Here is a 26,266-nt window from a genome sequence, read left to right as displayed (position 1 = left end):
TTTTTAATTTTTCGATTTTTCATTGTCCTGATTTTATAATTTTCCTTTTTTTAAATGTGGAAATTTATCAATTTTTCAGCTTGAAATTTTATGATTTTCATTTTAAATATGGAATGATAATTATAGTTTTTAAAGTTTTTCCACTTTTCAATTATTGGGTTTTAAAACTTTTTCATTTATTCATTTTTTCAATTTTTAATGTTTCGATTTTTAATTTTTTCAATTTCGATTCTTTAAATATTGGACTTTTCGAATTTCTCCGATTTTCAATTTTTTAGTACTTCGGTATTTCTATTTTTAAATTTTTGATTTTTCAATTTTCCAATTTTTTGAATTTTACATTTTCCGATTTTATGATTCTCCGATTTTTCGAGTTCTCGATTTGTCATGTTTTCTCTTTTTCAATTTTTCGCCAATTTCTGAATTTTTCAATTTTTCGATTTTAAAAATTTTGTGATTTCTCGGGGTTTTTCAGTTGCTAATTTTTTACTTTTGTAAGATGTGTTTAACGTTATAATGGATTCAGACTGGGTCTGTTGGCAATCCTGTATTTTTAGTTGAAATTGGTATTATCATGTTTTCTATAATTTCCGGTTGTAAGCCGTCAAAATAGACAGATTGTTGACATTTTTAATGCCAACGTAAAGGCAAGAAAAGTTCGCTTTCTTTTTTTTTAAGTACAGCCAACCGACTCAGTGTTTTCTGATCACTCGGTACTGCAATCGATTTTACCACCAACGAGTTTGAAAGACAAAAATTATGGGAATATTTGTCGCTCCTTGTGTTGTTTTATTATTAATATATACATAATATAGACCATATGAATTTATTATTGTTCTACCGAGTCTGTATAGTTGGTTGCCTACTTCAAGCAAAATCTTGCATTTGGTTTTTCCCGGTTCTATATTTATATCTTAGAAAGTTAATGATGAAAGATTCTTAAAAGTAAACAACAATTTTCCTTAATGCGCAATATAATTATCTATAAAACTATCTGTTTTCCAAATCAAAATACTTCCTTATCTCTATAAAATGAAGTATCTACTTATCGTGTTTATACATATGTTTTAACTTTTTAAGGAAAACAAAAACGAAATTTCAACAAATAAAATCGTAAAAACAGGAATCGCGTTTTATGTTATTTCCAACATATTTGCTTTTAAAATAAAATCTGTGTCCACTTATCACCTTATCTATTTGCCTTCACCGCCACAGTTTCCAAACACCATTCCTCGAAATCACCTCGCAACAAGTCAATCAACCGTAGCTTCAAATTCGCACCTATCGCTCCTATCACAACATTATCTCCTCCACATCCGAAGGCCACGTTACTCACACGAACCCGCAGTCCATCCTCTTCCTTTCCCTCAAAATGTCGGACACCACCGACACCGCCGAGACCCTCAAGGAAATCCTCTCCACCAAAATCACCATCAAGTACCCCAACGGCAAAGTCGTGGACCTGGGGCAGGAACTCGCCACCACCGACGTCGTCGACGAGCCCCAAGTGTCATGGGAAGCCGACCCCGACAAGTACTACACCCTCATCATGTACGACCCGGACGCCCCCAGCAGGCTCGAGCCCAAATACGCCGACATCAAGCACTGGCTGGTGGTGAATATAAAAGGGTGTGACGTGAAAAGTGGTGAAGTTATCGCTGAGTATGTGGGTTCGGGGCCGTCACAAGGGACCGGTTTGCACAGGTACATTTTCCTGGTGTACGAGCAGAAGGGGAAGATGGAGTTCGAGGAGCCTAAGGACGATAAGATGTCGCGGGAGCATCGGATTAGCTGGTCGATGAGGGGGTTCAGGAAGAAGTACGATTTGGGGAAGGTGTTCGCTGGGAATTATTACCAGGCGCAGTGGGACCCGTCGGTGGATGTGAGGAAGAAGGCGAGGGAGGAGGCTAGCAAGAATAAGTAGAATGTGTAGTAATTAGGTGGTTCGTTTGGTACTTATTTTTTGATTTGTGCTAATAGACATTGCAGTACCCTAAACCTTGTGAAAATAAAACTGGAATAACTATAAATAAAATTCCTGTCTGTTAGCCATTGTAGATAAGAAACATCCGGTCATGGCTGAACTGGAAGATAGCAAATATTTATTTTTATGAGTGACAATGTTAGATTTTCAAATAAAATTATAATTATCTTGTATAAATTTTCGCTATCGAGACGCCAGTTTCTATTTTTTGTCTATACCTATATTTAATAAAATGTTTATCTCATTATCTGGATTTTTTTAATTCACTATGGATGTGTGTACAGTTAAAAATATTTTTGGAGTAGTACTTCGAATTATTTTTTTGTCATTTATTTATAGTGGCAATTATTTTCAGTGGATAAGTAGGCAACCAAATATGCATTATTGTTGACAGACAATTGACATTTGACTCCTTTTTAAATCAATCAGTTTAGGTTATGCACATTTTCAGCAGAATTGTGCTACTATGCAAAATTGGCCGAAATTTTCATAGGGGAGGGTATAAAAAAAAGTTCTATTCCCTTTATGCCCTCGGTACAACATGTAAAAATTTTCCGCTTAGAAATATATTTTTAATTCCAAAAATTGCACTATTTCGGTGGGTGATTATGGAAAAACTGTATGAATTTCCGAAGAAACGAGACCGAAAAAGAAGATAGTGTTTATAGTTCCGAATTAAAAATTTCCGAAAAATTCGAATTGAAAATATTTTTTTAATCGTAAAAATTGCAATAGTTATTTCATCACAGTGGAGAACGGGGCTTAATCTTTGTTTTTGTTAATATATAGATTTTTTTTCAACAACACGATGGTTAAATAATTGTCGATTTTTTGTTGGGAAAAGAAGACTTCGCATATTAAGAAAAAATGGACCAAATATAAGCCCCGCCCACCCGCCCCTTCTCAATTGTGACGAATATTTTATTGATCGTGAGCTGAAGGGCGGAGTTTAATTGCAAAATCCTCATTTCTCTACAATAAATTGTCATATGAAATATGTATGTTTCTAAAATGATAATTTTTTTTAGAAAAATATTGATGTCACAATTAAACTCCGCCTTTCGGTCTGATTAGGAATGAAACAGTCATCACAATTGAGACCGAGGCGGATGGGTGGAGCTTAATTTTTGTTTTTTGTTTTATTTTTTTAATATATAGAATTTTCTTTCAACAACAGTTTCTTGTTGGGAAAAGAAGACTTCGCATATTAAAAAAAATTGGACCAAATATAAGCCCCGCCCACCCACCCCTTCTCCATTCTGACGAATATTTTATTCATCGTGGTCTGAAGGGCGGAGTTTAGTTGCAAAATCCTTATTTCTCTACAAGAAACTAGCATATGAAATATATTTTTTCTAGAGAATATGTAGCAATTAAACTCCGCCCTTCGGTCTGATTAGGAATGAAAAAGTCATCACAATTAAGACAGGGGCGGGTGGGTGGGGCTTATTTTTTTTATATATATATATATGGGAGTAGAATTTTCTTTCAACAATAGGATAGTTAAACATGTTTTTAGTTTCTTATTGGAAGACTTCTTATATTAATAAAAAATGGACAAAATATAAGCCCCGCCCACCCACCCCTTCTCAATTGTGACGAATATTTTATTCATCGTGAGCTGAAGGGCGGAGTTTAGTAGCAAAATCCTCATTTCTCTACAAGAAATTACCATATGATATATGTTTTTAAGAGGGTAGATTTTTTTAGAGAAATATTGATGTTACCGGTCTGATTAGGAATGAAAAAATCATCACAATTGAGATCGGGGCGGGTGGGTGGGGCTTAATTTTTTTTTTGTTTTTTCTTAATACATACAGTTTTCTTTCAACAACAGGATAGTTAAATATATTGTCAGTTTCTTGTTGGGAAAAGAAGACTTCGCATATTAAAAAAAATTGGACAAAATATAAGCCCCGCCCACCCACCCCTTCTCCATTCTGACGAATATTTTATTCATCGTGATCTGAGGGGCGGAGTTTAGTTGCAAAATCCTTATTTCACTACAAAAAATTACCATATAAAATATGTTTTTAAAAGGGCAGAATTTTTTAGAGAAATATTGATGTTACAAATAAACTCCGCCTTTGAAAATTCATCACAATTGAGATAGGGCGGGTGGGTGGGGCTTAATTTTTGTTTTTTGTTTTATTTTTTTAATATATAGAATTTTCTTTCAACAACAGGATAGTTAAATATATTGTCAGTTTCTTGTTGGGAAAAGAAGACTTCGCATATTAAAAAAAATTGGACCAAATATAAGCCCCGCCCACCCACCCCTTCTCCATTCTGACGAATATTTTATTCATCGTGATCTGAGGGGCGAAGTTTAGTTGCAAAATCCTTATTTCTCTACAAGAAATTAGCATATGAAATATATTTTTTCTAGAGAATATGTAGCAATTAAACTCCGCCCTTCGGTCTGATTAGGAATGAAAAAATCATCACAATTAAGACACTGGCGGGTGGGTAGGGCTTATTTTTTTTTGTATATATATATATATGGGAGTAGAATTTTCTTTCAACAATAGGATAGTTAAACATGTTTTCAGTTTCTTACTGGGAAAGGAAGACTTCTTATATTAAGAAGAAATGGCAAAAACATAAGCCCCGCCCACCCGCCCCTTCCCAATTGGAATGAATATTTTATTCATCATGATCTGAGGGGCGGAGTTTAGTTGCAAAATTCTTATTTCTCTACCAGAAATTAGCATATGAAATATGTTTTTTATAGAGAAGTAAACTGTTACAATTAAACTCCGCCCTTCGGTCTGAAAAGGAATGAAAAACTCATCACAATTGAAATCGGGGCGGGTGGGCGGGGCGTAATCTTTATTTCTTTTTATATATAGAATTTTCTTTCAACATCAGGATAGTTAAATATATTGTCAGTTTCTTGTTGGGAAAAGAAGACTTCTTATATTAAGAAAAAAATGGGCAAAATATAAACCCCGCCCACCCACCCCTTCTCAATTGTGATGAATATTTTATTCATCGTCAGCTGAAGGGCGGAGTTTAGCTTCAAAATCCTCATTTCTCTACAAAAAATTACCATACGAAATATGTATGTTTTTAAAAGGGTAACATTTTTTAGAGAAATATTGATGCCTTAATTAAACTCCGCCCTTCGGTCTGATTAGGTGATGAAATACTCATTACAATTGAAATCGGGGCGGGTGGGTGGGGCTTAAGCTTTATTTTTTTTAATATATAGAATTTTCTATCAATAACAGAATCGCTAAACATGTTTTCAGCTTCTTGTTGGGAAAAGAAGACTTCTCATATTAAGAAAAAATGGACCAAATATAAGCCCCGCCCACCCACCCTTTCTCAATTGTGATGAATGTTTTATTCATCGTGAGCTAAAGGGCGGAGTTTGATTGCAAAAATCTCATTTCTCTACAAGAAATTAACATATGAAAAATGTATGTTTTTAAAAGGGTAGAATTCTTTAATTGATGTTACAATTAAACTCTGCCCTTCGGTCTGATTAGGAATGAAAAACTTATCACAACTGAGATCAGGGCGGGTGGGTGGGGCTTATTTTTTTTTTTTAACAACAGGATAGTTAAATATATTGGCAGTTTCTTGTTGGGAAAACAAGAGTTCGCACATTAAGAAAAAATTGACAAAAAGTAAGCCCCGCCCACCCACCTCTTCTCAATTGTTATGAATATTGTATTCATCGTGAGCTGAAGGGCGGAGTTTAATTGCAAAATTCTCATTTCTCTACAAATGAAATATGTTTTTAAAGCGTAGAATTTTCTAGAGAAATAATATGTTGCAATTAAACTACGCCCCTCGTCTAATTGGGAATGAAAACTCATCACAATTGAGATCGGGGCGGGTGGGTGGGGCTTAATCTTTGTTTTTTTCTTTATATACATTGTTTTCTTTCAAAAATTTTTTGCCGCAAACAGCAACAGATATTATAATAAAAAACATAAAGTCAATCTATTATTCGATAATTTTTTCTCGAAAAATTGAAGAAATGAAAAACTGAAATGAAAAATTGCAAATAGAAAAATTAAAAATTGAAAACTCGAGAAACTCAAATCAAAAAATTGCAAAATCCAGAAATTGAATTGAAAAGTTGAAAAATTGAAGAAAAAATTCAAGTCAACTAAACTGCGCGAACGTTATTTACGCCACTCGTTTTGACTTTATAGAGGTTATCAGAGCACAAAAATCGCAAAAAATGATAATTTTTCATAGAAGTGGGGTTTATTTTGCTGCACTTCAGGGGCGAGGGAAGTTCTGTTGGAATAACCTTAGACCAATTTTTTAGAAAGTTGTCCAAAAATTCTCAAAAAATTCTGGAAATAGATTCTGACGTGCTAATTCGAAAAATATAGGGTGTTTATAGTCCCAGATTAAAAATTTTCGAAAAATTTGGATTGAAAATAATTTTTTTTGAAAATCGTAAAAATTGCCGTATTATAATTGACGACTTTGGACTTTGGCAGGAATTTCCAAAGAAACGTATCAGAAAATGACTTCTGGATGTTGAAATCTACAAGAAAATCTGTTTAGCTTATTTTGGAAAATAGTCGAAAATTGGTCGAAAATGTCAAATGTATTTGAGAAATTGAGGGTTTGGGAAAGTGGTCAAAAAATTCTCAAAAAATTTTGGAATGCAGACCTTGATATGCTGATTCGAAAAATGTAGTATGTTCGTTGTCCCGGAATAAAATTTCCCAAAAATTCGGATTGAATTTTTTTATCGTAAAAATTGCCATATTTCAATTGGCGATTCAGGAAAACTATAGGAATTTCCGAAGAAACGAAGCCGAAAACTATTGGACGTCGAAATCTGCAAGAAAATGCCTTTTGCTAATTTAGAAAATCGTCGATAAATGTCAAAAATTCGAAGTTTTGAAAAACTGAGCGTTTGGAAAAGTTATCAAAAATTTTCAAAGAACTGTGAAGATAGATCTTGACATGCTAATTCGAAAAATATAGCGTGCTTATAGTCTCGAATTAAAAATTTCAAAAAAATTTGGATTGAAAATCAGTTGACGATTCCGGAAAAGCGGTGGGAAACGACGCCGAAAGTGCGGTCTAAATGTCGAAATCTACAAGAAAATCTCTTCGAAAATTAGACAAAAATGTCAAAATGGCGGAGTATTGAAAAATTGAGCATTGGACAGTTGTCCAAATATTCCCAAAAAATTCTGGAATGTAGATTTTTTCGTGCTAATTCGAAAAATATAGCGAGTTTATAGTGCTGGAATAAAAATTTCTGAAAAATTCGGGTTAAAATGAAATTTTTTGAAAATTGTAAAAATTGCCATATTTCAACTAGCGATTCTGAAAAAACTGTAGGAACTTCCGAAAAAACGAACCCAAAAATTTATCTGAATGTTGAAATCTACAAGAAAAATCTTTTGCTAATTTTCGAAATTGGTCGAAAAATAGTCATAAATGTCAAAATGTAGTAATGAAAAATTGTGTGGAACAGTAGTCCAAAAATACTCAAAAAATTCTGAAATGTAGATTTTGACGTGCTAATTCGAAAAATATAGCGTATTCGTAGTCTCGGCTTAAGAATTTCTGAAAAATTCGGATTGAAATAAAATTTTCTGAGAATCGTAAATCTTGCCATGTTGTCTCAACTGGCGATTCTGAAAAAACAGTAGTAATTTCCGAAGGCAAGAGGCCGAAAATGAATTCTGAATGTCGAAATCAACAAGAAAATGGCTTTGTTTAATTTTCGAAAATGCTCGAAAACGGGTCGAAAATGGTCGAAAACAGGCCGAAAATGTCAAAAGGGGGAGTACTTACAGAAAAATTGAGCGTTTGGAAGAGGTGTCTAAAAATTCTCAAAAAATTCTGTAATGTAGATCTTGACGTGCTAATTTGAAAAATATAGCACGTTCGAAGTCTCGAATTAAAAATTTCAAAAAACTTCCGATTGAAAATTAAGTTTTTAAAAAATCGTAAAACGAGACCGAAAGTCTTGTCTGGATGTCGAAATCCACAAGAAAGTATCTGTGGCTAATTTTCCAAAATGGTCGAAAAAAGGCCAAAAATGTCAAAAATGGGGAGTATTGAAAAATTGATCGTTTGGAAAAGTTCTCCAAAATTTCTCAAACAGTGCTGGAATGTAGATAGACTTTGACTTGCTGATTCGAAATATATAGCGTGCGTATCTATAGTCCCAGATTAAAAATTTCAAAAAAATTCGGTAAGAATTTCCGAAGAAATGAAGGCAAAAATGACTTCTGGATGCCGAAATCTACAAGAAAAAGTCTCTCGCTAATTTTCGAAAATTGTCAAAAAATCGTGCAAAATGTAGGTATTGAAAAATTGAGCCATTGGGAAAGTTGTTCAAAAATTGTCAAAAAATTCTGGAATGTAGATCTTGACGTGCTAATTTGAAAAATGTAGCGTGTTCATAGTGTGGAATTAAAAATTTCAAAAAATTCGGATTAGAAATGAAACTTATGAAAAATCGTAAAAATTGTCCTAATTCAATTGGCGATTCTGGAAAAACGGTAGGAATTTTAGAAGAACCGAGGCTAAAAGTGATGTCTGGATGTCGAAATTTACAACGAAATGTCTTTGGATAATTTTGGAAAATGGTCGAAAAATGGTCGAAAACGTAAAAAATTGTGGGTATTAAAGAATTCAGCATCTAGATAAATTGCCCAAAAATTCTCAAAAATCCTGAAAAAATGTAGATTTTGACGTGCTAATTCGAAAAATATAGCGACTTCCTGTTCCGGATTTAAAAATTTCTGAAAAATTCGAATTCAAACGAAATTTTTTGAAAATCGTAAAAATTGGCCATTCTGAAAAAACTATAGAACTTCCGAAGAAACGAAGCCAAAAATGACTTCTGGATGTCGAAAGCTACAAGAAAATGTTTTTTCTTAATTTTGGAAAATGGTCGAAAAATAATCAAAAATGTCAAAAAGGGGGAGTATCGAAAAATTGAGCGTTTGGGAAGGTTGTTCAAAAATTCTCAAAAAATTCTGGAGTGTAGATCTTGACGTGCTAATTCGAAAAATATAGCGTGTGTATAGTCCCAGATTAACAATTTGCAAAAAATTCAGATTGAAAATGCAACTTTTTAAAAATCGGAAAAATTGTTATATTTCAACTGGCAATTACGAAAAAACCGTAGCAATTTTCGACGAAATGAAGCCGAAAATGACTTCTCGATGTCGAAAACTCAAGAAAATATCTTTCGATAATTTTTGTAAATAGTCGAAAAATGGTCGAAAATGTCAAAAGGGTGTATTAAAACATTGAACGTTTGGAAAAATTGATAAAAAATGTTTTTTTTTGAAATCGTAAAAATTGTCATATTTCAGTTGGTGATTCTGGAGAAACGGTGGGAATTTCCGAAAGTGTCAAAATCTACAAGAAAATGTCTTTTTCGAAAATGGTCGAAAAATAGTCAAAAACGTCAAAATGGTTCCCCGAAACTGCCTGAAAATGACGTTTAGATGTTGAAGTCTACAAGAAAATATTTATATTTGGCTAATGTTGGAGAATGGTCAAAAAATAGTCGAAAATGTCAAAAGTGAATTAGGTATCGAAAATTTTGCGTTTCGAATAGTTGTCCAAAAATAGTCAAAAAATTTTAGGACGCAGATCTTCACGTGCTGATTAAAAAAAATACAGCGGGTTCATAGTCCAGGTTTAAACATTTTCGGAAAATTCGGATTGAAAATGAGATTCTTAAAAAAATCCTAAAAATTGCCATATTTCAATTGGCGATTCAGGAAAAGCTGTAGGAATTGCCGAAGAAACGAAGTCGAAAATGACTTCTTTCGAAAATAGTCAAAAAATGGTGGAAAATGTCAGCATTAAAGAACCGAGCGCTTGGAAAAATTATCCAAATATTTTCAAAAAACTCTAGAATGTGGACTTTGATGTGCTAATTCTAAAAATACAGTCTGCTCATAGTTTCGGAAAAACGATATGAATTTTCGAAAAAACGAGACTGAAACTAACTTCTGGATTCAATCAATAATGTCATCAGTTAAATTTAGAAAATTGTCAAAAATTGGCCAAAATTTTCATATTAGGTAGTGAAAAATGTTGCTTTCGAAAAAGTTGCCAACAAAATTCCAAAAAATTCTGACATATAGCTGTCGTCGTACTAATTCTAAAAACATACTTTATGTTATCGGTGCAAAATTTAAAAATATTCAGTTTGAAATTTTTTTGTCTCAAATCCAAAAAATACAATATTTCAGTGGGCGATTCTGGGAAAATGGTAAGAGCTATGGAAGAAAGAGTTCGAAACCAACTTCTAGAAGAAAAATGTCGTTAGTTAAATTTCGAAAATTGTCGAAAATCATCTTATAACTTATCGAGCGGAGCCTAATTGCAAAATCGATATTTCCTTATACAAATTTTCCATTCTAGACATGTTTTAAGTTTCTTGATGTCGAAATAAGTCTACACATATTAAGAAAACAAAGGCAAAATGTAGCCCCGCCCGCCCACCCCATCTCAATTGTGATGATCTTTTTATTCTTAGAAACTTAAAACACTTTTAAAATGGTAAATGTGGATTTTGCAATTAGGCTCCGCCCCTAGGTCTGCCAGCGAATGAAAACTTCAATACTATTTAGATCAGAAGAGGTATGGGTGGGGTTTAATTTTTTCTTAATATACATAGCATTCTTTGACTAACACCATACTGAAAAACATGTTTTTATAATAACTCGTAGAGAAATAAGGATTTTGCAGTTAAGCCCCGCCCCCTTGACTCACGACGAATAAAAAAATCATTACAATTGAGACAGGGCGGGTGGGCGGGGCTTAGATTTTCCCTTTTTTTTTTCTTAATATACATGGCCATATTTTCACAACAAGAAACGTAAAACATGGTTAAAATGATACACTTTTGCAAGGAAAAGGAAATCGATATTTCCGTATACAAATTTTCGATTTTAAACATGTTTTAAGTTTCATGTTGTGAAAAGAAGTCTACTAATATTAAAACAAACAGGAAAAATGTAAGCCCGCCCACCCGCCCTGCCTCAATTGTGATGATTTTTTTATTCGCAATGAAGCAAGAGGGCGGAGCTTAACTGCAAAATACTTATTTCTTTACAAGAAATTGAAAAGATGTTTTGAAAAATTGTACTTGTGAAAATCTTGCTAAAAAAACCTCAAAGAAATCTAGGATATAGATAAGACAGATAGGAGCTTCGTGGTCAGGCGTTGATGAAAACAAAAATACTTTCTAATTAATAATTTTAATGTAAATCAATCTCAAAAATAAGAAACTGAACCATTCGAATACAGACGAGTCAGACGACGATCTACAATCAAGATTAAACTCAAGTTTAAAAATAAAAACAAAAATTTAGACAATGTATGAAACCGTAGATGTCAACACTTACTCCTTATGTAATATAATAACACAAATACACACTGAGCCAGCAACTGGTTAAGGGACTCTGACCTCTAATGTTGTCGGCTTTACAGAAAGGTTTTTGCTCTTCTGTTTGGTCCGCAAATTTAAATATCCTGGCGCTCCTAGCGGTAAGATCCTCCTTTAAAATACGTCAGTTTGTCAGTGTGAGGATTTTCAAGAGATTCTAGGATGTTTAACACACAAAAAAGTGGAAAAAAGAAGACAATGGTGCTTATTTTATGATATTTGTCACACTTTTTTGGTTGATTGTACTGTTTTCAGGCTCTTAGAACATGAAAAAGCTCCAGTTTATCATAGAAAGAAGGAAAAAATTGCTATATCTCCTCTAGTGAATCTCCTTAAGAATCATTTTGTTGTGTATGTGCTCGGGTCTTCCCAGTTATTTACAACTTTTATTGATTAGATTTGGAATTATTTATTTTCACAATATATTTGTATATTTTATTTACTTGATAGTTGGGTAATTCCATCTCACACCTAAATCACTGTATTAAAAAACTCCCAAAACTTTAATTTAACTTTATTTACAATACTAATTAAATAAAATAATCTCCTTAAAAATATAATACATTCTCACTCTTAACACTTAGCACGCACGTCGAAACCTAACCTACAAATCAAATTACAATACAAAACATTGCGATAATACATTGCGATGCTTTGCTTACAGCCTTGCAGTTCAACGAATCTCTCTACCCATTAAATCGTCTTACAACTATCATTATATTGCCAAAGGTTATTAAACTGCGACACTCTATTATCTTTGAGCAACTTAATCAAGAAGAACTGAAGAAACGAAAAATTGAATCATTGCCAAAAATCCAGAAACTTAAAAATCGAAGAAAATTAATGAATCGAAAATTTTAATAATTAAATCTCCAGAAATTAAAAAATTAAATTCAGTTTTTCAAATTTTTCAATTTTGAAATTTTTGGATTTTTCAAACAGGTTTTCCGATTTCTTTAATTTTCAATATTTCGATTTTCCGATTTTGCAATTTTTCGAATTTTTAGTTTCTAATTTATAATCTTTCCATTTTCTAAATTTCTTGTTTCTTCAATTTTTCAAGTTCTTGATTCCTAATTTTTAGATTTTTCAGTTTTCATTTTATAATTTTTGGTTTTTTCATTTTTAATTTAGAATTTGCAATGTTTCCATTTTTTTGGTTGGAGAAATTGAAAAATCGAAAAAGCAAAATCGAAAAAGTGGAAAATCGAAAAATTACAAATCGAAGAACTGAAGAAACGAAGAATCGAATCATTGCCAAAAATCCAGAAACTCGAAAATCGAAGAAAATTAATGAATCGAAAATTTGAATAATAAAATGTCCAGAAATTAAAAAATTAAATTCAGTTTTTCAAATTTTTCAATTTTGAAATTTTTGGATTTTTCAATCAGATTTTTCGATTTCTTTAATTGTCAATATTTCGATTTTACAATATTTCATTTTTTTAGTTTCTCAATTTTTAATCTTTCCATTGACCAAATTTCTTGTTTCTTCAATTTTTCAAGTTTTTGATTCCCAATTTTTATATTTTTCAAAGTTTTCATTTTATACTTTTTGATTTTTTCATTTTTGATTTACAATTTTGCAATTTTTCTATTCTTTTGGTTGGAGAAATTGAAAAATCGAAAAAACAAAATCGAAAAAGTGGAAAATTGAAAAATTAAAAACCGAAGAACTGAAGAAACGAAAAATTGAATAATTAAATGTCCAGAAATTAAAAAATTAAATTCAGTTTTTCAAATTTTCAATATTTGACTTTTCAATTCCTCGATTTTCCATTTTTAAAATTTTTCAATTTTGAAATTTTTGGATTTCTCAACCACATTTTCCAATTTCCTTGATTTCCATTATTTCGCTTTTCCAATTTTGCAATTTTTCGATTTTTAGGTCCAATTTTTAATCTTTCGATTTTTCAATTTCTTGTTTCTTCAATTTTTCAATTCCTCGATTTTCCAGTTTTTAAATTTTTCAATTTTGCAATTTTTGGATTTCTCAGTTTTTCGATGTTTAGGTTTTCCAATTTTTTTTTTCTTTCGATTTTCCAATTTCTTGTTTCTTTAATTTTTCAAGTGCTTAATTCCCAGTTTTTAGATTTTTCAAAATTTGCATTTTATTCTTTTTTATTGTTTTCATTTTTGATATACAATTTTGCAATTTTTCTAATCTTCTGTGTCCATAAATTGGAAAACCGAAAAAAGCAAAATCGAAAAAGTGGAAAATCGAAAAATTACAAATTGAATCATTGCCAAAAACTGATAAATTTAAGAATCGAAGTAAATTAATGAATCGAAAAATTGAATAATTAAATGTCCAGAAATTAAAAAATTAAATTCAGTTTTTCAAATTTTCAGTATTTGATTTTTCAATTCCTCGATTTTCCAGTTTTTAAATTTTAAAAGTGGAAAATCGAAAAATTTAAAATCGAAGAACTGAAGAAACGAAAAATTGAATGATTAAATGTCCAGAAAATAAAAATTAAATTCGATATTTCAAATTTTTACATTTCCTCGATTTTCCAGTTTTTAAATTTTTCAATTTGGAATTTATGGATTTCTCAATCAAATTTTCCAATTTCTTTAATTTTCAATATTTCGTTTTTCCGATTTTGCAATTTTTAGAATTTAGATTTAATCTTTCAATGTTTCAATTTCCTTTGTTCTTCAATTTTTCAAGTTCTACATTTACAATTTTTAGATTTTTCAGTTTTCATTTTATATTTTTTATTGTTTCATTTTTGATTTACAATTTTGCAATTTTTCCATTTTTCTTTTGGTTCAAAAAAATGGAATTGAATATTTAATGAATTGAAAAATTGAATAAATAATTGCCCAGAAATTAAAAAGTTAAATTTCGTGTAATAAATAAAAAAGTTTTAAAATCCAATAATTAAAAAATCCAATAATTCTAAAATCGTAAAACTGAAAAAGTAAACATTTTAAAAACTGGTATTTTAAGTTGTAAAAGTGAAAACCGAAAAATAGAAAAATCCAAATATTTGAAAAATTTCACATTGAAAAAAAAAGATTATAAAATCACAACACTGAAAAAACGGAAAATGAAAAACCCAAAAATTGTAAAATTTCACACCAAAAAAGACAAATTATGAAATCAAATCATTGTCAAACTGAAAAATGAAGAAAATAAAAAGCTCAAATGAAAAATTGAAAATCAAAAAATTAAAAATTTAAAACTCGTGAAATTGAAAAATTTGCAAAAGATAATAATGGAAAATCGAAAAACTGATAAATTAAAAATGAAAATTGAAGAGTTGTATATCATAAAATTAAACAAACAAAAAATCATAATTCGTAAATTAAAAATCGAAAAACTTGAAAATTCTAAAATCGCAAAATTGAGAACCTGAAAATTTTTTAAAATTATTATTAGGATATATTTAAAATGAAAACTAGAAAAAAACATTTAAAAATGAAGAGAAAAATTGAAAACTGGAGAAACAGAAAAATCAAAGAATTAAAAAATCGCAAAATTGAAAACCGAAACTGCAAATCGGAAAAATGGAAAAACCAAAAACTGAAAAATTTCACATTGGAAAAAGACAAATCATAAAATTAGAACATTGTAAAGCCGAAAAACTGTCATTAGTTGAATTACGAAAGTTGTCAAAAATTGGCCGAAATTTCATATTAGGTAGTGAAAAATTTTGTTTTTGAAAAAGTTCCCAAAAAAAATTCAAAAAATTCAATACTTCAGTGGGTGATTCTGGAAAAATGGTAAAAGCAATAAGAAAAGAAGAAATTAATTCGAAACCAACTTCTGGAGTGACACCTATAGAAAATATCTTTCGTTGAATTTCGAAAATTGGCCCAAATTTTCAGTGGGTGTATTGAAAAATTGTGCTTGTGAAAAAGTTGTTAAAAAAAATCTAGGATAAAGGAGATACGTGGTCTGGCGTTTATCAAAACAAAAATGCTCGTCATAAATTAGAAAAATCAACCGAGAGCGCTAATAATAATTACTTTAGGGTAGCGAGTCGGGTCGGCCTTCTCAAAAAGGTTTTTTCCTGGCTGTTCGGTTCGCAAGTTTAAATATCGTAGCGCTCCTAGCGGTAAGATCCTGAACTAACCACTCAAACCGTGTTGTTTTCAATAATAATTGTTCGTTTTTGAACAAATAGTTAATATGACAAGGGCCTTTAAAATACGTTACTTTGTCAGTGTGAGAATTTTCAAGCGATTGTCTGATGTTTAACACACAAAAATGAAGAAAAAAGAAGACAATGGTGCTTATTTTATGATACTTATTTATCACACTTTTTGGTTAATTATACTGTTTTGAGGGTCTTAGAATATGAAAAAGCTCCACTTTGATGTGTAAGACATCTATATTAATATCAGGTTATCACAGAAAGAAGGAAAAATTGCTATATCTCCTCTAGTGTCTAGTGATTCTCCTTAAGAATCATTTTGTAGCGTATGCGCTCGGGTCTTCCCAGTTATTTACAACTTTTATTGATTAGATATGGTTGGGAAATTCTATCTCACACCTAAATCACTGTATTAAAAAACTCCCAAAACTTTAATTTAATTTTATTTACAATACTAATTAAATAAAATAATCTCCTTAAAAATATAATACATTCTCACTCTTAACACTTAGCACGCACGTCGAAACCTAACCTACAAATCAAATTACAATACAAAACATTGCGATAATACATTGCGATGCTTTGCTTACAGCCTTGCAGTTCAACGAATCTCCCTACCCATTAAATCGTCTTACAACTATCATTATATTGCCAAAGGTTATTAAACTGCGACACTCTATTATCTTTGAGCAACTTAATCAAATGATGATTCACATTATTCTCGGCAGCCTTCAGCAGCTTCTGCGGCGTATCCTTATAAATCATCCTCACCAATTCCTGCTCGTCGAACTGCTTCTGCCTATTATTAATCAAAATATTCAAGATCTGCTGCTCCCTCTCGTTCCTATGGTGAATATAAAACTCGATCTTATCTTTGGGACTCTGCAACCAATAAACATCAACCTCAACCCGCAACAAACTCGACCTCGGGACTCACATGAACGACATTGCCGTGACCGGGGTATACCACCGCCGGCTCGATGTTCGAAATCTCCTGCAGCGAGTTCATGTAGTCGTGCAGATCCTCGAACACCGCCGTCCCCTCGCCCAGGATGCAGTCGCCGCTGAATACTGCGTTTTCTTCGACCAGGTGGAGGACGATGTGGTCGGTGGTGTGGCCGGGGGTGTGGATGACGCGGAGGGTGGCGCCCTCGACGAAGAACTCCTGGCCGTCTTTCAAGAACTCAACGGGGGCGCCGTCGGGGATGTCGTCGCCTTCGGTGCGAGGGTACTTCCAAACTTGAGCGTACTCTGTGGAGGAGAGAGAATGAAGAAGGGTTGGAGAGGGTTAAGAGTGACGTACTTGTTTTGTCCCGGAGGTCGAGCACGTCGAGGAGGCCCCCGAAGTGGTCGTGGTGCCAGTGGGAGATGAAGATGTGCGCCAGGTCGATGTCCTCGTGCTTGAGGACGCTCTTGAGGTGGTTGATGTATTGGGGGACGTCGGAGTCGCCGGTGTCGATGAGGATGCGCCTGGAGAAAAAATTAGTTTTAAAACTACCGGACTGATTGTTGGCAAATTTTGACGAATGCCGTCATTAAAAATTTTGTAAAGAAAAAACTCATTACAAAAAGCTGTTATACGCTATTTCAAATTCTCGTTTTTTTCATTTCTGTGAGTTTTTCAATATTTTTTTCGAATTTCCAGTTTTTAAATTTTTCAATTTCGCAATTTTTGGATTCCCCCATCAGATTTTCCGATGTGTTTAATTTTCAGTAATTCGATTTTACAATATTGTGTTTTTCCGATTTTTAAGTTTTTCAATGTTTAATCTTTCGATTTTTCAATTTCTTGTTTCTTCAAATTTTAAAGTTCTTAATTTCTAATTTTTAGATTTTTCAAAGTTTTCATTTTATGATTTTTGATTTTTTCATTTTTGACTTACAAAAATCAAAATCTAAAAAGTGCAAAAACGAAAAAATAAAAACCAATTTGAATAATTAAATGTCCAGAAATTAAAAATTAAATTCAGTTTTTCAAGTTTTCAATATTTGATTTTTCAATTCCCCGATTTTCCAGTTTTTAAATTTTTCTATTCTGCAATTTTTGGATTTCTCAACCAGATTTTCCAATTTCTTTAATTTTCAATTATTTGGTTTTCCGATTTGCATTTTTCGATTTTTCAGTTTCATGTTTCTTAAATTTTTCAGGTTCTTGACGCCCAACTTTGTGATTTTTCAAAGTTTTCATTTTATACTTTTTGATTTTTTCATTTTTGATTTACAATTTTGCGATTTTTCTATTCTTTCAGTTCAAGAAATTGAAAAATCGAAAAAGTGGAAAATTGAAAAATTACAAATCGAAGAACTGAAGAAACGAAAAATTTAATCATCGCCAAAAATCCAGAAACTTAAAAATCGAAGAAAATTAATGAATCGAAAATTTTAATAATAGAATGTGCAGAAATTAAAAAAAAATCAGTTTTTCAAATTTTTCACTTTTGAAATTTTTGGGTTTCTCAATCAGATTTTCCGATTTTGCAATTTTTCGATTTTTTAGTTTCTCAATTTTTAATCTTCCCATTTTCCAAATTTATTATTTCTTCAATTTTTTCAAGTTCTTGATTCCTAATTTTTAGATTTTTCAGTTTTCATTTTATAATTTTTGATTTTTTCATTTTTGATTTACAATTTTGCAATTTTTCTATTCTTTTGGTTAGAGATGTTGAAAAATGGAAAAAGTGGAAAATCGAAAAATTAAAAACCGAGGAACTGAAGAAACGAAAAATTGAATAATTAAATGTCCAGAAATTAAAAAATTAAGTTCAGTTTTCGAAATTTTCAATATTTGATTTTTCAATATTTCGCTTTCCCGATTTTGCAATTGCTCGATTTTTTAGTTTCTCAATTTTTGAATCTTTCCATTTTCCAAATTTCTTGTTTCTTCAATTTTTCAAGTGCTTGATTCTTAATTTTTAGATTTTTCAAAGTTTTCATTTTATTATTTTTGGGTTTTTCATTTTTGATTTAGAATTTTGCAATTTTTCTATTGTTTTGGTTCGAAAAATTGAAAAATCGGAAAAACAAAATTGAAAAAGTGGAAAATCGAAAAATTAAAAACCGAAGAACTGAAGAAACGTAGAATTAAAGAATTAAATGTCCAGAAATTAACAAATTAAATTCAGTTTTTAAAATTTTTCAATTCTGTAATTTCTGGATTTCTCAATCAGATTTTCCAATTTCTTTAATTTTCAATATTTCGTTTTTCCGATGTTGCAATTTTTCGATTTTTAGGTTTCTCAGTTTTTACTTTCGATTTGTCAATGTCTTGGTTCTTCAATTTTTTCAAGTTCTTGATTCCCAAATTTTAGATTTTTCAAAGTTTTCATTTTATACCTTTTGATTTTTTTATTTTTGGTTTAGAATTTTGCATATATTTTTTTTTGGTTCGAAAAAGGTGAAAATCGAAAAATTACAAATTGAGGAACCGAAGAAACGAAGAATTGAATAATTAAAAACCAAAAATCGAGAAACTTCAGAATCGAAGAAATTAATGAATCGAAAAATTCAATAATTAAATGTCCAGAAATTAAAAAATTAAATTCCCTTCTTCAAATTTTCAATATTTGATTTTTCAATTCCTCGATTTTCCAATTTTGCAATTTTTGGATTTCTCAATCAGATTTTCCAATTTCTTTAATTTTCAATATTTCGTTTTTCTAGTTTTGGAATTTTTCGAATTTAGGTTTCTCAATTTTTTATCTTTGAATTTTTGAATTTCTTAATTTTTCAATTTTTCAAGTTCTTAATTCCCAATTTTTAGATTTTTCAAAGTTCTCATTTAATACTTTTTGATTTAATTTTCATTTTTGATTTACGATTTTGCAGTTTTTCTATTATTTTGGTTCCAGAAATCGAAAAATTGAATCATTGCCAAAAACTGAGAAACTTAAGAATCGAAGAAAATTAATGAATCGAAAAATTGAATAATTAAATGTCCAGAAATTAAAAAATTAAATACACTTTTTCAAATTTTCAGTATTTGATTTTTCAATCCTCGATTTTGCAGTTTTTAAATTTTTCAATTTTTGCTTTCTCAGTCAGGTTTTCCTATTTCTTCGATTTTCAATATTTCAATTTTACAATATTTCGCTTTTCCGATTTTGCAGTTTTTCGATTTTAAGTTTCTTAATTTTTAATCTTTCCGTTTTCCAAATTCCTTGTTTCTTCAATTTTTCACGTTCTTTTTGGACTATTCATTTTGGATTTAGAATTTTGAAATTTTTGTATTTTTTTGGTTCGAGAAATCGAAAAATAGAAAAAACAAAGTCGAAAAAGTGGAAAATCGAAAAAATAAAAACCGAAGAACTGAAGAAACGAAAAATTGAATAATTAAATATCCAGAAATTAAAAAATTAATTTTTCAATTTTGTAATTTTTGGACCTTCCAATTTTTTTTTTATTTTCAATATTTCGTTATTCCGATTTTGCAATTTTTTGATTTTTAGGTTTCTCAATTTTTAGTCTTTTGATTTTCCAATTTCTTGTTTTTTCAATTTTTCAAGTTCTTGATTCCCAATTTTTATAGTTTTCAGTTTTATTTTATACTTTTGGATTTTTTCATTTTTGATTTAGAATTTTGCAATTTTTTTATTCTTTTGGTTCAAGAAATTGAAAAATCGAAAATACAAAATTGAAAAAGTGGAGACGAAAAATTAAAAACCGAAGAACCGAAGAAACGAAAAACTGAATAATTAAATGTCCAGAAATTACAAAATTAAATTCGGTTTTTGAAATTTTCAATATTTGATTTTTCAATTCCTCGATTTTCCAGTTTTTAAATTTTTCATTTTTGAAAATTTTGGATTTCTCAACCAGATTATCCAATTTCTTTAATTTTCAATATTTCGTTTTTCCGATTTTGCAATTTTTCGATTTCTCAATTTTTAATCTTTCGATTTTTCATTTTCTTGTTTCTTCCATTTTTCAATTTCTTGTTTCATAACTTTTTGATTTTTCAAAGTTTTCATTTTATATTTTTTGATTTTTTCATTTTTGATTTGGAATTTTGTAATTTTTCAATTCTTTTGGTTCAAGAAATTGAAAAATCGAAAAAGTGGAAAATCGAAAAATTAAAAACCGAACAACTGAAGAGACGAAAAATTGAACAATTAAATGTCCAGAAATTAAAAAAATAAATTCAGTTTTTCAAATTTTCAATATTTGATTTTTCAATTCCTAGATTTTCCAGTTTTTAAATTTTTCAATTTTGAAATTTCTGGATATCTCAACCAGATTTTCCAATTTCTTTAATTTCCAATTATTTCATTTTTCAGATTTTGCAATTTTTAAATTTTTAGGGTTCTCAATTTTTAATCTTTCGTCAATTTTTTGTTTCTTCAATTTTTCAAGTTTTTGATTCCCAATTTTTATATTTTTCAAAGTTTTCATTTTATACTTTTTGATTTCCTTATTTTTGATTTATAATTTTGCAATTTTTCTATTCTTTTGGTTTGAGAAATTGAAAAATCGAAAAAAGGAAAATCGAAGAACTGAGGAAACGTAGAATTGAATAATTAAATGTCCAGATATTAAAAATTACATTCACTTTTTCAAATTCAACATTTGATTCTTCCATTCCTCGATTTTCCAATTTCTAATTTTTCAATTTTGTAATTTTTGGATTAGATTTTCCAATTTCTTTAATTTTTAATATTTCGTTTTTTCGATTTTGCAATTTTTCGATTTTTAGGGTTCTCAATTTTTAATCTTTCGATTTTTCAATTTCTTGTTTCTTCGATTTTTCAAGTTCTTGATTCCCAATTTTTAGATTTTTCAAAATTTTCATTTTATACTTTTTGATTTTTTTCATTTTTGATTAACAATTTTGCAATTTTTCTCTTATTTTCCTTCGAAAATGTGGAAAATCCAAAAATTGCAACTCGAAAGACTTAAGAAATGATTTTCCCGTTTTTAAATTTTTCATTTTTGAAACTTTTGGATTTCTCAACCAGGTTTTGCAATTTCTTTAATTTTCAATTATTTCGTTTTTCCGATTTTGCAATTTTTCAATTTTTAGGTTTCTCAATTTTTAATCTTCCAATTTTTCAATTTCTTGTTTCTTCAATTTTTCAAGCTCTTAATTCCCAACTTTTCGATTTTTCAAAATTTTCATTTTATACTTTTTGATTTTTTCATTTTTAATTTACAATTTTGCAACTTTTCTTTTGGTTCGAAAAAGTGGAAAATCGAAAAATCACAAATCGAGAAACTTCAGAATCGAAGAAATTAAAAATGTTAATTAAATGTCGAGAAATTAAAAAATTAAATTTCGAAAAATTGAAAACTTTAAAAAACGAAAAATTTTATATTGAAAAAAAAAAGAAAAATGATAAAATCACAACACTGAAAAAAAAACGGAAAATGAAAAATCCAAAAATTGTAAAATTTTACACTGGAAAAAAAATTATGAAATTAGATCGTTGAAAAACTGAAAACATGAAAAATAAAGAAAATAAAAAACTGAAATGAAAAATTGGAATTCGAAAAATTGCAGAAATGAAAAACTGAAAATTTCAAAAAATGGAAACATTCAAAAGTTGAAAAATCGAAAAATTGACAAATTAAAAAATGAAAACTCGAAGAGTAAAATTATACAAACAAAAAAATCATAATTGAAAAATTAAAAATCGAAAAACTGGAAACTCCTAAAATCGCAAAATTGAAAAAATGAAAAATTTTTAAAATCATTATTACCACAACATATTTAAAAAAAAAGCGCATGAAAAGTGAAGGGAAAAATTGAAAACTCGAGAAACTGAAAATCTAACTTTGAAAAAACGAAAAAATCTAAACATTGAAAAATCGGAAAATTGAAGACCAAAAAACTGCAAATCGGAAAAACGGAAAATCCAAGAACCGAAAAATTTCACATTGAAAAAAGACAAATTATAAAATTAGAACACTGAAAAGCCGTGAATTTGAAAAATAAAGAAAATAAAAACAGAAACGAAAAATTGCAAATCGAAAAACTGAACAAATGAAAAATTGAAAATCGAAAAACTGAAAAATCAAAGATTGAAAACTAGTGAAATTGTAAATCGAAAAATTCCAAAAACTCAAAACTGAAACATCCAAAAGACGGAAAATCGAAAAACTGGGAAATTTCAAAACGAAAACTTCAAGAATTGCATTTCGTAAAATTAAAGAAACAAAAAAATCAAAATTGAAAAATTGAAAAAACAAATAAATGAAAGAATTTTAAAATCCAGTAATTGAAAAATGGAAAAATTCTAAAATCGCAAAATTGAAAAAGTGAAAAATTGTTTAAATTGTTATTACAAATTAAAAATGAAAACTAGAAAAAAGCAAATCAAAAACTGTAGATGAAAACTGAATGATGGAGAATTTAATAATTAAAGAATTGCAACACGAAAAATTATGAAAATAAAGAAAAAAAAATTGAAATGAGAAACTGAAAAAAAACTGAAAACTCGAGAAATCGTAAATCGAAAAATTGAAAAAAAAAATAACAATAACAAAGAGGATTTTTCCATACAATGCAGCAATAGTACTTAGCCCTCTATATTATTGTAAAAAAAAATTTACAGTTAGCTTTATTAATTAGATTATTGCCGAAAACCGAAACGAAATATTGCAAATTGAAAATCTGAAGAAACAAAAAAATAGCAAATTCCAAGTCTTCATAGAGGTTATCGGAAAGCAAAAATCGCAAGAATTCAGTAGCGAGGGAAAATCTGTCGAAATAACTTTCGACCAATTTTTTTATCATCTCTCCAAGAAAGTTATTATTGTGTTTTAGAAAACGTATCACATTTGTGACATTGTTTACGTCTGTGATACCCACTCTCTGGCATAATGAATGAGATACCGTGATACCGACACTTTTATCTTCCCGACTGTGTAAATTCCAATCTTAAAATAGTAAACATAAACACAACCTTCAATTCAGTTACAAAAGACAAAACCACGACAATTAAATTAATGCACCCGTCTCGAACATTTTGACAACCACTGCTACACCCTATATGTTGAGCGCCACCGATCGAGTCACCTGTCACGCCGCACGCGTGCCAACCCAACCAAATCGCCGCACTCCCGTATCTCCCGGAAACCCAAACAACCCAAAAACCGGACTCACCTCTTCCCCGTTCCCACGATGTAAGTATTCGTCCCTTGTAGGGTCATGATTCCGGGGTTGCAGCCCAGAACCCGGATAATCCGGGACGACAGTTTGGTAACAGCCGGTATGACCGCCGCCATCTTGACACTAAACCAGTCAGCCGGGAAATTCAAAAAACTGGCACAGATAGTCACGGCCTGGAAAAATGGGAAAATGGTGTGAAATCGCGCAGCCTCGAGCCGAATCTCCGCAACGTTGCGTCAGTTGCGTTTTTTCTCGTTAAAGTTAATTGTTTTAGGTTGTGAAGAGGTACAGAAGTGGGTAAAGTTGTGACCGCAGCTTTACCTTGATCGTCAAGAGCGGAATTTGCAGGCGAGTCCAAACTGCGAGTTGCCGAATTACAGAGTAAATGACAGAGTAAATGTCGTTGTGGTTTGGCCTACCTGGAACCTCTGGCCTTGCTTGTCGGGTCACACTTTTGTCTCTGTCTGTACCTCTTCTGGTGTCCCAGGTGGGATCGACGTATTTAAAAGCCGCTATTTACCGTTTCAGATCGAATAGTCGCCGCTATGCAGAAGCTGTTCTGTCTGTGTGTCCTGGTGTGTGCGTCCGTCGCGTCTTCGCCCCGAAAACTCAGCGACGTCGAGGTAATTCTAAATCGTCTTCGTTCACGCAAAGTGACTAAGTGGTGCCGCTCTTCGCCCCGGCTTTATATACCCGGCTGCACCTTGCACTGTGTCTTTAGCCTCGTTTGAGGCTCGAATCTGCGATAAGCGCTATCAGAGGACAATTTTTTTTCTGTTTATAATTAGTGATTATAGGATCATATTACGCCGTTGTAAGGTCGTGTTTTCGTTTGCAATTGATAAGGTTCCGTTAACGCTCGTAATTAAGATGCGCTAGTTCTCGGATTCTATTAATATTGTTTTAATGCTCCGGGTTTCCGGGTTGGCCGGATCGAACCGGTTGCCGGCGCGCTTTATCAGCGATTCTTTTGTGCCCTATGTACACTTGGAGATTCGCACGAGCCGGAGATAAATGTATTGTTATTTTCGAAATGTGTCAGCGGTTTGGACGGATTATATAACGTGGACGTGGTGTTTGTTGATTGTGGTTATCTTATCGGGGTTAATGGAAAACAAAGTATTTTTGGGATGTGGGGTTTTGGTCCATCGAGAGATACCCAGAAGGAACTATTTTTTTTTAGTAAATTTATTTTTACCCGAGTCCAAATGATGTTAATGTTTTCATTAAAATAAGAAAAATGGAATTTTGTAACAATTTTTTAGTAAATGATCTCTGGTATTTTTTATTTATCATTAAAATAATAATAAAAAATATGCAGCTAAATTACAAAAAAAAATGTTCTAGGGGCTTTATCATATTATATCCCCAAAATTTATTGTCTCGTTGAATTATGCAATATTTAAATTTTTTTGTTTAACTAAGAATTAATTCTTTAATTGTGTTTGATACAAACCAAACGTCCGAAATTAGCAATACTAGTGGAACCATAATCATGCAATAGATTTTTTTTTGGGGAAAGTACAGTTATTTTTATGTTTTAGCAGCATTCTGTTCTATTTTCTATTAATTTGTGCATATTTTTAGTCACAGTTTTGGTAGTTATTTTTTAGTTTCACTTTTAGCAATAATAAATAATCCAAACATGAAAAAATCAAAAAAATAAAAATTGAAAAATCCCGAAAATTGAAAAATTGAAATATAGAAGAACCGAAACTGGAGAAATAAAAAATCTAGAATTTAAAAATTGAAAAATTAAAATGTCGAAAAGTTGAAAAATTCAGAAATCGAAATATAAAACAGCCGAAAATTGAAAAATCCAAAGTTTAAAAAACGAAAAACTGAAAATCGGGAAATCCAGAAGTCGAAAAATCGTAAGCTTATAAAATTGAAATATTGAAAAATCAAAATCCTGAGAAATTGAAAAATTGAAACATCAAAAACCTGAAAAATCGAAAAATTGAAGAATTGAAGCGAAAAATCGAAACTTTGGCAAGATATGGGAAAATAAAAAAAAGTTTTCTTCAGAAATCGGAAAACTGAAAATTTAGAAACGTCATAATTTAAAAAATTAAAAAATTGAAAAATCGAAATATGCATTCAGAAATCGTAAAATTGTAGAGGAGATGGAAAACTGAAAATGCCCAAAATTGAAGTTGAAAAATTGAAACGTCTAAAGTAGAAAAATCCAAAAGCGGAATAATCTCAATAATGTATTTACATATAAACGACAAGTTCATTGTTTCATACAATATTGGAACACAGGATTAAACAATTGTATTTTTTTACTGAGAAACTAAAAATCGAAAAAACTAATCGAAAAAATGGAAAGAAGAAAAAACAAATCTAATTCAAAAATTAGTAAAACCCCAAAAATTGTGAAATCGAAAATTTATAGAATTGCCCAAATTGTAAAATCGAAAAACTAACATTGAAAAATCGAAAAATTGAAAAATTAAATTTCGCGAAACTGAAAAATTAAAAGTCGCAAATTGAAAAATCGAATAAATGAAAAAATTTAAAATCCATCATAAATGGAAAAATTGTAAAATAGAAAAATTGTAAATGTGAAGCTTTAAAAAAATATAATAATTACATACATCTTTAAAAGAATACTTGAAAAATTGTAAATCGAAAATTGAAAAATTTAAATAACCGAAACT

The 26,266-nt window shown here is 30.4% G+C and overlaps 3 protein-coding genes across 5 annotated transcripts in view; 2 read left to right on the top strand and 1 right to left on the bottom strand.

The window, feature by feature from the left end:
- Positions 1–1,207: 1,207 nt before the first annotated feature.
- LOC135131007 (protein D2-like) lies at positions 1,208–2,231 on the top strand. The gene has a single exon (XM_064058507.1). It carries the CDS (start codon positions 1,373–1,375, stop codon positions 1,922–1,924), a length of 552 nt encoding a protein of 183 aa, XP_063914577.1. The 5' UTR covers positions 1,208–1,372; the 3' UTR covers positions 1,925–2,231.
- Positions 2,232–15,925: 13,694 nt separating this feature from the next.
- On the bottom strand, positions 15,926–24,209 carry LOC135130867 (endoribonuclease LACTB2). 3 transcript variants are annotated; one of them, XM_064058313.1, is made up of 5 exons: positions 24,124–24,209; positions 23,598–23,776; positions 16,803–16,969; positions 16,437–16,750; positions 15,926–16,381 (listed from the first exon to the last, which is right to left on the bottom strand). In XM_064058313.1, exons 2-5 carry the CDS (start codon positions 23,717–23,719, stop codon positions 16,121–16,123), a joined length of 864 nt encoding a protein of 287 aa, XP_063914383.1. In that variant the 5' UTR covers positions 23,720–23,776; positions 24,124–24,209; the 3' UTR covers positions 15,926–16,120. The 3 variants fall into 3 exon arrangements, with proteins under 3 accessions (XP_063914383.1, XP_063914384.1, XP_063914385.1); XM_064058314.1 differs by lacking the exon at positions 24,124–24,209 and adding an exon at positions 24,023–24,114; XM_064058315.1 differs by lacking the exon at positions 24,124–24,209 and adding an exon at positions 23,925–23,994.
- The window catches only part of LOC135130868 (protein D2-like), a 24,611-nt gene continuing 22,485 nt past the window's right edge, over positions 24,141–26,266 (top strand). Inside the window, exon 1 of the mRNA XM_064058316.1 lies at positions 24,141–24,226. Within this exon, the coding sequence (XP_063914386.1) occupies positions 24,149–24,226 (78 nt within the window). The 5' untranslated portion in view covers positions 24,141–24,148. The remainder of the gene's footprint in view (positions 24,227–26,266) is intronic.

The sequence above is a fragment of the Zophobas morio genome, unplaced genomic scaffold (assembly GCF_036711695.1).
Source record: "Zophobas morio isolate AGI-343-1 ecotype UQ-CSIRO unplaced genomic scaffold, CSIRO_AGI_Zmor_V1 ptg000018l, whole genome shotgun sequence".
In the NCBI taxonomy this organism is placed as follows: domain Eukaryota; kingdom Metazoa; phylum Arthropoda; class Insecta; order Coleoptera; family Tenebrionidae; genus Zophobas; species Zophobas morio.
Note: the sequence above shows the minus strand (reverse complement) of the source record. Positions and strands in the feature narration are given on the sequence as shown.

What these genes read in the sequence shown, in the direction of transcription:
- LOC135130867 (XM_064058313.1), bottom strand. Translation starts at nt 23,719, where the DNA reads ATGGCGGCGGTCATACCGGCTGTTACCAAACTGTCGTCCCGGATTATC. An exon ending in ATCGTGGGAACGGGGAAGAG is followed by an intron (nt 16,970 to 23,597) that starts GTGAGTCCGGTT and finishes TTTTTTCTCCAG; the next exon opens with GCGCATCCTCATCGACACCG. An exon ending in GTCACGGCAATGTCGTTCAT is followed by an intron (nt 16,382 to 16,436) that starts GTGAGTCCCGAG and finishes TATTGGTTGCAG; the next exon opens with AGTCCCAAAGATAAGATCGA.
- LOC135131007 (XM_064058507.1), top strand. Translation starts at nt 1,373, where the DNA reads ATGTCGGACACCACCGACACCGCCGAGACCCTCAAGGAAATCCTCTCC.